At 44.9% G+C, this 13,501-nt stretch overlaps 1 protein-coding gene across 3 annotated transcripts in view; it reads right to left on the reverse strand.

Moving 5' to 3' along the window:
• Nucleotides 1–8,314, reverse strand: part of OTUD5 (OTU deubiquitinase 5) — a 64,267-nt gene extending 55,953 nt beyond the window's left edge. The window contains exon 1 of one of the 3 annotated variants that reach the window (XM_061614262.1): nucleotides 6,965–8,314. In XM_061614262.1, the coding sequence (XP_061470246.1) occupies nucleotides 6,965–7,546 (582 nt within the window). In that variant the 5' untranslated portion in view covers nucleotides 7,547–8,314. Of the gene's footprint in view, nucleotides 1–6,601; nucleotides 6,682–6,964 lie in introns of those variants that run through there. The other 2 variants (XM_061614260.1, XM_061614263.1) reach the window with 2 other exon arrangements.
• Nucleotides 8,315–13,501: the final 5,187 nt, after the last annotated feature.

Consider the following 13,501-nt stretch of genomic DNA (forward strand, 5'->3'; position numbering starts at 1 on the left):
TCTAGGACACTGTTGGCCTTGGAAAAACTTTTGCAGACAACTGCTAGTGTACATGGATAACTTAATGCTGATATTCTTGCTATTTTGCAGACAGGCAGACTAGTACATATCCTGGAGAATAGAAAGGCATTCTACTACTAAAACGTAGTAGCAGAGGGTGCTGGTTGCTGTGCAAAAGTGACAAGATCCCAGTCTGGAGTGGTTATAATCCATGGACAAAGCAGGAACACAATGATCCTGATATGATCCACTTTATTTGTTTGAAACCTACTTAGGAGGTCTGGCAACATAAGGATATGCAGAAAGCGTGGTAGTGGTGACTTACAGTGCATTTCAATCATCTCAAGTATGGGAGCCGTAAGCCCTTGCTGCAATACGCAGAAATAGATACAGACCCATTTTTTGACAATGGATTGCTCCAAGAGAGAAGACATTTACTCCATACTGGTGTGTTGCTACTGGCTCCTGCCAGTACAGGGACTATTTTAGACCTCTCCATTCTGACTTTCACAATAGCATCTGCTCATTCACACCACACAGAGTGCATTTCTATTCTTTCCACCCCCATGATCTGAATGAGGCACCACTTATTTACAGAATCAGTCAACAGCTGCTCCAGATTTCTTAGTAAGCAGGTGCAACACTCTTCTTTCATTGACCAACTGAAATAATATGAACACCACACACACATAGTCCCACCGTCAGAAATGTAGTGAAAAAAGAACTCTTCAATTTCGTCCATAAAAGATTCTGGACCACAACAAACTTTTTTTCTGTCCTAGCCTTCAACAGTTCCTTTTCACTCTTCCCCATACTTTTTAAAATGTCTCTTCCCATTCTACCTTTGCCATGGCTGATTTACTTCAGGTGTATTTTCCACCGTTAAAGGGGTACAGTGTTAGATTTTCTGCTGGGACCTATAGAATTTTAGACTTCTGGATTCTTGGCCCTCACCTATAGATGATTTACTCCAGTGTTTTACTTGTGCATTAATCACTCACAACAGTCCCACATAGCTTCAACACACTAAGAAACCAGATTGACAATCCCATCCACTTCAGAGTCTCTGTATATCCAGTTACAGTTTCCAGGCCTGTGCCTACTACATGTGTTAAGGATATACAGCTACCGTCACAGCTGTGGAACACTGGCAAAACTCACCAACTGCATAGTTCAAGATTGGATTTCAGAATAACATTTTGCCAGTCTGTCATTGAGTTCTATAGAGAACATCTTTGTCCAGATTCTGCCCGAACAATTTCAAGTATCCTGTAAGCTATCCTCCATCTGGTATTTGAAAGGAGAAAAATGCATCCTAAGATATGAATGTACTAAAGGCCAATCTAGATGCAATGTTCATCATGTTGTTTGGCCTTATGTGTTTCTTTAAAGAAACATAGCAGGTAGAGGGGACCAACCCAGGCCAGTACTGGACCATCCATACCTGCTAGTAGCAGATGTGGGGGCTTTCCCATTGCAATTTGTTTTTTTTAAAAAAACAAGGCCAAACCATGCACACAGCTTTGCCCCTGAATTCAGAAGACAGGTGCAATGCAAGGAATTCAGTGACTGCCATGGAATTTTCCTTGCCTTGGAGGCTTCACAGAATCTGACCATCTTCAGGAAAAAAGAGGTATGGCTACGCCATGTTACGTATTTCCTATACAGAAAGCACTTTCATGTAGGAGAAACTATAAAACCCATTATCACATGCACATATAGTGCATGGTGAAAATAATGTATATGTGCATATGCTTGTGTCTAAGGCTACATTCATACACTGTGCCAAACCATGGTTTAGTGGGGCATAAATTAGCCTAGCCTCCTCCCTGGCTCATGCTCCCCTCTCCTTCTGTGTAGCCAGGAGGTGGTGTTCACAAACAGAATTTAAAGGAAAGCAAAAGAGCTTTCAGGTGCATTCGAAATAGGGATCACAATTTAACAACAACTAGGATTAGCTTCAATAAGCCAGCTTCATAACCTATGGTTTAAAATTGACTTGTCTTGAAACTGACCTAGTCAGTGTTCAAATACAACTACAAGCTTCATTTAAAGGAAAAGCTTCCTCCAAGCTGCTGGGGGGGAGTAATCAAGCCTGGAAGGAGTCCAGGCCCTTCACATCACATGGCTAAATTATGGTTCACTGTGATATGCAGACACAGAAAACATCAACTGGCCGATAAAGCACACATGTGTGCAGGTACCATTTGTGATTATCCTATAAACTCAGGTATTTCCCATCTAGAAAGCATGTAATATGTGAGCAATCCTACAAGGTAGCAAGTCCTCATTTGTGTTAAATCAGATGGCATCATTAGTAACTGTGGGTTGGGTTACAGTACTGCTACTAATTCAAATGAACACTTCAGTACCAGCCACGTGCTAGGCAATTTACAAATGAGGTGCAATCCCTGCCAAAATGGCTTCCAATTTACTTCATAACAATCATCATGGGTCAACATGGCCTTGTTTGAAAAAAGTCCAACAACCCCCCATCATACAAGAAGTGCTCTACACATAAGGATCCAGGATCCAGTTAATATAATTGCTTCATGTGCTGTGCACATCTACAAGTTCACCTTCAGAACCCTGTGCAGAGTCACATCTCTAAAGACAAAGAAACTCTGTGCCTCTTTAGCTATGGATCTTCTGGTGATGGACACACAAGAACAAGAGAGTTGGGACAACCAGGTGACTTCTTTCTACACAGAGCTGCACAGTGTTAAGCAGAATTCTGCGGAAGATTGTAACTAGCTGGTCACCTGTAGCAATTAAAAGTCATCCCAAGCAACAGGCAGGGACACCTGACATAAGTCACTTCGGTCCTGTATGTCATGATCGACAAATATGAGACATGACCTTTTCTGTTGCAGCACCCAAGTTGTGGAACTCCCTTCCTAGAGTGGTTCAATTGGCTCCTTCCTTTCTAAAGCTTCAAACAAGCTGTTAAGACCATTTCAATCTGCTTTAAGTTGGGTGGGGAAGCAGGTCTCTTTTTACAGTTTATCAAGTTCCAATTAATATTTTGCTCTCAGCTTTGTTGGTGGTGTGGGTTTTTTAAAATGTGTTTTACTGCAAGCCATATTGGAAGTCCTTTTTAAGGCTGAAAAGCATGATATCCTTTATCAATCATAATTTTACAAATAAATAGATATGCACAGGCAGAATGGCGAGCAAAAGACCTTGTTAGCCTTGTAACTGTTGGGGAGTTCTTTGCAAAACTAGCTCCACATCAGAAGGAAAGCTTCAGGGTAAATTAGCATTTCCTCAGGGGAATTTCTGAAGCCTAGCGCTGCCCAAGGCTATCACTGCTTGGTGGATGAACACACACACACTGAAATTCCTCCATGTCTGTGGAGATACTGAATTCCAATGGCTCAGAATAAGTTCCATACAGACTACTGGAGCTGCATTGCTGGTATCCTACTTCCCAGACACAAAGAAGCCAGGAATACTCGCACACCTGAAATATGTTTGGCCTTTTTTTACCGTCTCCCTGGAAGATGCTTTCTGCTGAGCCTGGGCAGGCTGCAATAACAGAGAGTGTAACAAACACCTGATGGGCTGTAGTACGTGGCCTGGAGGACCATGCATAGAAGACCATGCAGGCCTGCTTCTGAGATCATCGCCTTTCATGTGCCCCATCACAACTGTTGGCTGACCAAGGACATCTTAGGAGCAATGTGTAAGCAGTATGTTAAAACAAGCAAGAGCACTGCCGAGCCATTCACAGCGGCTGTCCTCTTAACAAGAAACATCCTTGCCTGGGGAGTTAAAGGCATTTTTCATTTATCACTCAACATGTGTGAATCCATCATGACATATCATGCATCACAAAACAAATGTTTCCAACCCCCTGAAGCAACCTCAAACAAAATACTCCAAATGAGGCAGTGTATATAGACTGAAGACATCAAGTAATATTCCACCCCAGACTTGCCTTTTTATAGGCCTGTCCTGAAACCACATTGTCTCCCCCATCCAATATTTATTTTATTTAAATAAATAAATAAAATTTATACACCACGTAACTGTAATAAAACCTCAAAGAGGTTTACAAGACATTGCATCCTATTAACATGCATCGTAAGGAAATATGGAAATTAGGACTGCTTGTCAACATAAAACATGGGGGTGGGGGTGCCCAATTGACCCAGCTCATTATTTAATTGAATCACACTGCTATATAGGTGCCTCTTTACTGAATATTTGGAATAAATTTTGATTTGACGTTTTTCATACAGTTTAGTTGCTCTGAGTTTTTGGGGAAGGCAACATAAACATTTACCAACAAAACAGAAAATATTTGGCTTCTTCAGAACAAAAACTTTGCAGCTATCCTAGGCAATATGCTTGCTGTCCAGTATTTAAAGACAAGACATTCTCCCCACACACACACACACACACACACACACACACACACACACACACAAATATTCAGGCCAAATTCACAGTGCTACAATTTAAAACAGCTGCCTTTTTTCCTCTATAGCAGTGGGAAATGGTTTTTCAGGTTCTTTATTGCTGCATCTGGCAGAACCTTAAGCTAAATTCCAAACCATCAAGAATTCTGTTTCAGCCATTCAACATCTGGATTTCACATCACTTCCAAAAAAAAAAAAAAGTGAAGCACTTGTTGATGGTGTTAGCTATTCCAAGTCTGGCTACCTCTCACTTGCCACGTAAATATCCGACTGATCTCGAACTCTGTTTCTAGGTTGGATTGCCAGTCAAAAGTACATTTAGAAGACACTGAACAGGCAGCCAAGAATATGTCTCAAAAATCCTCTGCATCACACAGGGGTTTTGCAGCAGATATACAGATGAAGAAAGTGTTTCCTGAGGATAAAAAATGTTTGCTCAAGAGGAGGAGTGGGGAACCTGTGACCCTCCAGATGTTGTTGGACTCCTATCAGCCCCAGTCAGCAAGGCCAGTGATCTGGGATGATGGGAACTGTAGTCGAACATCATCTGCAGGGATCACAAGTTAGCCATCCCTGCTCTAGAGCCATCACAGTAGTAACTCTCAAGCTAGCTTCCAAAAGCATTTTGTGGAATGGGGATTCTCTTGTGCTTAGATACTTAAGATTCATCTGAAGTATTTCTCTCCTTTGGTCACTCCTCACAAGTCTGGGATCATGATCTTGTGGGACACAGCAGTAGGTCAATAAGAGGACAGATCTGCTTCCAAATGGACCAAGGAGGCTTTTTGCCTAGAACAGTTTAACAGGACGGGACGACCAAACAATTTATACGCCACTGGGCAGAACACCCAATATTATACATCAGCAAATGGCAGCACACTACAGATAAGGCCAAACCTAAGCCATACTTTAGTAGTGAGACCTAACTAGAAACACTATAGGGGAGCTCTACTAACCCATGATCTCTGGTTGCAAGACTGGAACGAGGCCTGTGCCCGAGACACTAGAAAGCAGTTGTCAATCAGAAGAAACAGTGGCTTGGGGTAGATTGGCTGACTCCATGTAAGCCAATTTCATATATTTGCACATAGAGTAGGAAGATTTTTTCCCCAATATGTGAATTTGCTCAATTTTGCTACTTCTCAAAATGCAGACTGTTCCCCTATACGTATTTCCACATTTCTTTAGAAACAAAGAACTTAATCATAGTGAAGCACAGAGGGGCATCAACCCCACAGCATGCCACTACTTTTGTTGCCTCCTAAAATGGTCCCTAATCACACCTACACTGCCATGCCATCCCTTTCCAACTAAGCCAATCCATTTTCTTTACAGAAGCAAGTTTCTCTCAGGCAACGACCTTCATTTTCACTGGCTGAAGATTTGTTTGGAGTTACAGGAAAGAAAATGTCATTTCTATATACACAGGGGGACCGGACCATGCACCATTCCTGACCTCAGATATCACCACTACCAAGATGGTGGGTGGTTCTCTTCTCTCACTGCAAAATGTTAAGGTACAGATTCAAGTTCCCAATGCATTACAACAGAGACCCATTCCTTATTTCCCTCTTGGATCCCATGCTGGAAACATTTTCTCTATAGGGATTTTATTTCCTTTATCCTTTGCTCAAAGAGGAAATTCCCATCTCTCTCGTCACCCCAAAATAACTTCATATTCTATAAGGGGATGATGTACAATGTTATTTTCTTTGAAATGAAGTTATTAAAACTTTCCTTCATCAGCTCTTCAGATGAACAAAAGAATCCTTCCCTTCAAACCCATTTCCTCCGTTTCTCTCAGCTTTCTCAGTGCCCCCCCATTACTATAAAATCTCCTTGCAATCACCAGAACAGGCCTTTCCTCCTTTCAGCCAGAAGGTAGCCCTTCCTCCATCTATTATACAGCAAGGCACCTACAGCACCATATAAAAGGGATTTTGTTGAGACAAGCCTCACATTTTAACATGTGACCAGCCAAAACAGTGAATTTGCACACATTTTCCTTTTACACAGGATACCAAAATTTAAACATTACTAACAAGATGGTTCAATTCTTTGCAAAAGAAAAGACCTTCAGATTCTGTTTTTGCTCATTCCCCTACAGTTACTTAGAATAAACCCAGCAAAAGTGATTCCTCCAGGAACCCCCGAGAATGCTCCAAGTGCACCCTTACCTTGAACCTGTAAGTTGGCATGTTATGTTTTGTGGTGTAACCACGGGTGTTAATTGTGCACCTAAAAGCATGAAGTGAGTTAAGTGACAAACGCGTGTTTCACACGGGTGAACTCATCAGGAACCCCCTGATGGGCGAGTTGCCTCTACGTAATGCACGAATGGGCATCTTTAGCTACACGGTGCTAAGTAAGCGAACTCTGTTTTACGCCATCACCGCCCTTCACAGAACAAAAATCCCAGGAACAAAGACATCAAAAAGAATTTAAGCTATATAGGCCTCTCCCTCCCACCCACCCCACCCTACCCTACCCTACCCTACAACTCATGGTCTCGCCGCCCTCTCCCCACCCCCACGAGGTACCTGCTCCACGGTGGCCGGATCCATGCTCTCGATGCGGGCCGCCGCCGTCTCGTATTCGTCCTCACTGTTGTAGCCGGCGCCGGCCTCATCTTGCTCGGGACTGTTGCCTCCCCCTCCGCCAGGCCCCGCCGCTCCCAGGCCCCCGCCAGGCCCCCCCTGCCGCCGCCTCTTACTGTGGCCAGGGCCGGAGCAGCAGCCGCCACCGACCCCGCCCCGCGCCTCGGCCACTCCGGAGTCCAGCAGGCCGAGGCCGGGCCCGTCGCCACCGGCTCCGACCCCGGGATTGGGCGGCGGAGGGGACCCAGCGGGGGGCAGACCCCAGCGGGGTGGCGGCGGAGGAGGCGAGGCCCGGGGTCGGGCGCCACCGCGTCCTGAGTGTGGGTCACCGGGGCCGACTCCTCCTCCGACGCCTCCGCCGGTGCCTCGCGGGTGCGAGTCAGCGCCAGAGCAGCCTCGGGGGTCTGGGCCTCCAACGCCGCCGGGACCCCCTGGGCCACCCGGGCCTCCTCCCCGAGAGCCAGGCTGGTCCCTGTCTCCGTCCCCTGCTGCCGGGCAAGCCTTCTTCTTGGGCAAGATAGTCATGGCAAGAGCGGGTGGGAGCAAGAGGATGGGAGGAAGAGGCCGGCGACCTCTCAGGGAGCGCGGGGTGAGGTGGGTGGGTGCAAGTACCCGGATGAAGAGGACAAGGAATGAGTTACCCAAATGAACAAGGGACGATAGGTTTGTAGAGTACCCGTATGTAAGGACTAATATGGGTCAGGTTCCGAGGTGGAGGGGGGAAGAGATGAAGCAGAAGGAGGGAGAAATAAATGAAAAAAGTATCTGAAAAAGAGAGAGGGACGAAGGGTAAATACCGGGACGAAGAGGGCTAAGGGGGCAAGCAGATTACCCGGATGAAGAGGGCTAAGTAGTAGGCAGGTTACCCGGATGAAGAGGGCTAAGGGGAAAACGGAGTAAGGGCAACTATGTGGGCGCAGGGCTTAAAGGGGATGGTAAAACACTCTTTATAGAAAAGGGTACAAGGGGAAGGCGGCGACAAGTGCCCGGATGACAGGGTCAATCACGGTGTATCGCTTTCCCCAAAACCACCACTCAGCAGGGAAACGGAAGAGAGCGAATCAATCAATCCCGAGGAGGCGCCGGAGAAGAAAGCAGTTATCCTGAGCAGCCCAAGTCGACCAAATCTGACTCTTCCCTCTCTTGTCTTTCGGGTCTTTCGTGGTATCCTGACAGCGGCAGCTACTACGGCCCGGCCTAGTGTCAACATCAACACAGCCGGCCTCTGACCTCGGCGAGCTCGACTTCCGTTTCCACGCCCCCTTGCAACAGGTGAGGCGGTCCATAGGTAGACCATAGCAACCGCGGCGCTTTCAATGGCTAACCGGCACGTGACCACACAGTCATTGGCTGGGGTGACGGGCGTCCTTCATTGAGTGGCTAGTGTCACTGTCAGTTTGTGGTGTCCCGCCTCTCCAATTTTCCTCCTCCCCTCCCTTCTGTAACAACTTAGGAGGAAGGCGGGAGTATTAGCTCCTTTAGCAGCAGATATCATTCCGATAGGATAGTGAAAGTAGTTACCATTTTTTAATTCGTTGACAGAAACAGAACTGAGTCGTGATTGGCTGAGAATGGCCGGTTATTTCTGATTGGTTGTGAGCATTCCCAGGCGAGGAAATTGATAGTTCCTGCAGCTGGATAGCATGTCGAATCTCTTATATCTGATTGGCTGGTACGTGCTCCTGGTTGTGCTGTTTCCAGTACTAAGAAAGCGTGTTATGTGAGCGGTGAGCAAAATATTTTTGCGAATTCTTGGCGTTTCAAATGTTCAAAGCGTTTCCAATGCAATATATTAGTATAATCCCTATAACTGCCCTAACTGCTGCTGTTATAATTATTAAATTTTCTTTAAGTAGAATTACTTATGTATTTATTTTAAAAAAATTTCTCTGGCCCTTTGTGCTCTAAAAAGCCTTATTTAACTTATGAACTTCTTTCGGAATTATTATATGGGGGAAAATCTGTAACATTTTTTGAGCTCGTAAGATACAATAAATAAGTACCTCATCTTATAGCTCACATAACGCTCTCTGTGATGCTGTTGATGGCCACCGGCTTTAAGGGAGATAGACAAATTCATGGAGGAAATGGTTACTAGAAGTACGACTAATGATAGTAAAATGGAACAGGCAGTGTTCCTCTGAACAAGAGTTTCTGAGGGGAGTATGGCAGGGGAGGACTATTTCCTTCACGCCCTTCTTAGTGCTTCCTGGAGGCATCTGGCCAGACAGTTTTGGGAACAGTATGCTGGTGTAGCTGAAACTTTGGTCTTCTGATCTAACATTATTCTCTCTCACTCACACACACTTTACAATACACATGTGCACACTTTGGTTGATCATCACTAAAGAACTGAGAAGCTTTCTTTTGTTGAATAAGGGTGCAAATCCTATATGCATTTGCTGTGAATCCTCACCTCATTTCCACACCTTTATGTTAAGTCATGTAAATATACCATCAGCCTTCAGTTCTGGCTCTTGGATACCTGTGTTATAAGTTCCTTGGTGTGATGTGGCAGGCAGCCTTGCCATACTTAGTTTGATTTAAATTAGATTGCTAAGATTCCATATTGTTAATGAGATTTATAGAAGACAATGGGCTAATTTGTGCTAGGATTCAGAGGACACCTCCAAAACATTGAGATAGTCAAGAATTCACAAGGATTATATTTCTCTGCACATGCCGATTGCTTGTCAAAGGGAGTGCTCCTTTCCAAAAGGCTACAAATATTCAAATATTTGTTAACATTGTACTATCTCAAAAAATATATTGGGTTGTATTCATGACTAATTTAGGTCCCTTTAATTTTATTGGACCTGCTTTGAGTAAAAGTTGGTTGAACACCACCCTTTATTTTTACTTATTTTTAAAGCTTCTGTTGTTGGGTTTTTTTAATCATATGCTAATTTCCCCCAAACAGCTGGTATAGCACAGTGGGGAGGAGAGCCTGGCTGGGAGTCCAGAGTCTGTGAGTGCAAATCCCCGCTGGTGTCTCCTGGGTGTAAACTGCCAGCTGATGATCTCCCCCACAGTGAGTGGTTCAGGGTTTACATGCCCTGCCACCTGTGCAGCCATGGGCAAGCTGTATAGTCCTAAGGAGCCCAGTTGCCCGGCAGTTGCGGACAAGGAAGGGGATGGCTTGTGCAGCTGTGGCAAGCTGAGCAGGCCCTAGCTAACTGGGGAGGACTAGCCTCAGAGGGAGATGTGATGTTCCTGCTTATATTGTAAATATGGTAAGTGCTGTTTATATGGAAGACATATGGTAAATGGAGTGAAAGAGGAGGGGGAGTACATGAGCAGTAGAATGCTGGATGATTGGCTGAGCATTTGAATGGCTGGGAGTATAAATGGAAGAATGACAGTTGAATCGGGGAGGTGGTGAATTGAGAGGTGGAGAGAGAGGTTGAGGTGTTGTTGTTGAGAGTGAGTCGGAGTTCTGAGGCAATTAGTAAGAAGTCAAGTACCTAACAGAATATAGATGAAACCATACGCTTGTGAAACATTCCTTCAGTAATCTTGTTATTTCTAATATTAAATAAATACTTATTTGGTTTACCAAAGGCCTGATCCTTGGCTGGGGGAATATACAGACCAGAAGGGAGGGCAAGGTAATTACCAAGGCTGAACAGAAACTGTATCTAATGGTGGCAGCGGTAAAGGGAGAAATTGTAACAAGTCAAGTATCCAGAGCAACCCAGAGTTGTGTGCTTTAAATATAAAGATACAAGGGGGTTGGGAACAGCATAGGCACACAGTCACAAAGTAACAAGCTATAGAGAGACTTAGGCAAAGTCTCTGGGAGTTTTGGTTACAGAAAGTGACTGGTGGTGCTGCCTAGCAGTGGGATTTGTTGAAATCTGTGCTAGAGCTGTAAAGGGTAAGAATAAACCTGATGTTCCTGTCTGCTGGTAGCCACAAAGAGAGCTTCACAGGTGGTGCTGGGGAACGACGTCACAGGAGACAATGGTAAACCCTCTCTGAATACTGCTTACCATGAAAACCCTATTCATAGGGTAGCCATAAGTCGGGATTGACTTGAAGGCAGTCCATTTCCTTTCCAATTTTCCCCAGTCCTGAACTCATTACCAATCTATAAATTTTACCCATTTTTGTTTCTTCATATCAGTGTAATCCCCAGCAAAGCCCGTTTATTAATAGGGCCCAAGCCTTACCCAAGCCATGCTTTCAATATTCAGTTTTACTTAAAAGGAACTGTGGCCCATTTTTTCCCCTTTCCCACTTGGCTAGAAAACTATTCATGCAATATGTCTTATAATAACATGCAAGTGATTTTTTAACAAACATGGAACTAGTAGGCCCAGGCCTCTCAAATTATTACATCCATCCCCAATCTGCCCCTCCCCAACCTAGAATAAGAATACAGCATATGACTTCTGTTTCAGCTCTCATCCAAGTTTGTTTATTGGCACAAAACTACAGCAGCATCCGCCTTCTTCAAGCAGCAGTTCTCTCCTGCACTTCTCCCTCAGTGATGATACCCCCATACCCCTCCTAGACCCCCAAATACCCTAGACTTTCTCCCTCTTCACACACACATTTTCCACACAAATTTCTCCTCACTCCAGGTCAGTTTTTTTCTCCACAATTGTATACAAACAGGAACCTGAGTTGAAGTGACTTGACCAAGGTCGCACATGAGTCGACACAACACATTTATACACAGTGTGGGAACTAAGCATGTCTTCATTTTCAACCCTACCATCTTTCTCTGCCACTCTAAATCAGAGCTCCAACTTGTCATGGTGAGGGGTTAAGTCCGGCCTAATTTCTGCCATCAATAGAACAAAGTGGTAAAGCTTTTCCTGGACTGCACCTGATTTGAAGATGGCTTTGTTTTGTTTGCATATTTGAATGTTTCCTTACCATAACAAAAAAAATCTGTGTGTGGTGCAGAAAGTTAGCATGTCAAGTGTCAAGAAGCCTAATCTTCTTTCTCCCTGACATGCTACTTTTCTACATTCAGGGAGGCCTTCTTTCATGGAGGAGTCTTCAAACTTCATCCCCTGTGTAGCATGACACTGTACAGTCCAAACAAAGCTTTACCACTTGATTTTGGTGCAGTGTTATCAGACATGCAAGAATTCTCATACAGACATGAGAATCAGGCCTCCATTTGAGGGAGAATACTCTTTGCTCTCTTGTATGAAACCATATGGAGTTGCTCAATGCAGCACTAACTGAACAGAAGCAGTTCCTAGAATGGCCATCAAATCTCACACAAGAGCTTTGAGTAGGAGGATGGGTCCTCCCGCTGCCCCACTTTGCTCCTGTTGTCCTCATCAGGAGCAATAGAGAGCTCTAATTGTCTATCAGCTCCTACCCTTTCTCCCAAGTAGCAACATCCATAGTAGCAGAATGAAGGGAAGTGGCTTCCTTCCTTCGCAGTTTGTCTAAGTGGATCATGGGTAGTGCCTTTTCAATTGGAAAAGGCGAAGATTCCCCCCCCTCTTTTGCCAGAGGCAGATTAAATGATGATGGTGAAGGACATTTCTTGTGCCTCTCTAGCTGCAGCCTGAGAAGGGCTGAAAGTGGAGGGTATGATTGAAGTCTGCACCACCCCTTCCCTGCATGTGATTTTTTTATTTAGGTTTTTTTTTTTTTCAGGCTTTGAGATGAAGATTTATAATTGCTAAACATGATTCTGTTAAGGCTAGGCCTGTGTTAGTGACCAAACTGATATGTGAGAATGGTGGCTGATGTGCAAAGCCAAAATGGAAATGGACTGCCTTCAAGTCGATCCCGACTTATGGTGACCCTATGAATAAGGAATTCATGGTAAGCGGTATTCAGAGGGGGTTTACCATTGCTCCCCAGCTGGCTAGGGCCTGTTCAGCTTGCCACAGCTGCACAAACCAGCCCCTTCCTTGTCTGCAACTGCCAGCTGGGGGGCAACTGGGCTCCTTGGGACTATGCAGCTTGCCCACAGCTGCACAGGTGGCAGGGCATGTAACCCCTGAGCTACTCACTGTGGGGTGATCTTTAGCTGGCCCTTTACACCCAGGAGACACGAGCAGGGATTTGAACTCACAGACTCTGGACTGCCAGCCAGGCTTTCCTCCCCACTGTGCTATACCAGAGCCAATAGTGATGCAATTGTGCACATTATTTATTTATTTGGCCATATACCCAGCTCATAAGTTATGCCAGGTTTCCTTTGCACAACAGAACTGCTGAAAAAGGGGGCAGTGGACACAGTGAAAAAGAAATCGGACATATCCACAAATATTAGCTATGGCTATCATTGGCCAGATGTGGCCTTAAAAAGGGGAAACTGTTTAAAGCAGCCTTGTCCAACCTTTGGGCCACAGATGTTGCTGGACTACAGTTCCCATAATTCCTGACCATTGGCCATGCTGGCTGGGGCTGATGGGAGTTGCAGTCTAGCAACATCTGGGAACCCAAAGGTTGGACAAGGCTGGTTTAAAGCTTTCCTTCCTGATCACCTGGAGGTGATTCTGA

The sequence above is a fragment of the Rhineura floridana genome, chromosome 3, assembly GCF_030035675.1.
Source record: "Rhineura floridana isolate rRhiFlo1 chromosome 3, rRhiFlo1.hap2, whole genome shotgun sequence".
Lineage (NCBI taxonomy): Eukaryota > Metazoa > Chordata > Lepidosauria > Squamata > Rhineuridae > Rhineura > Rhineura floridana.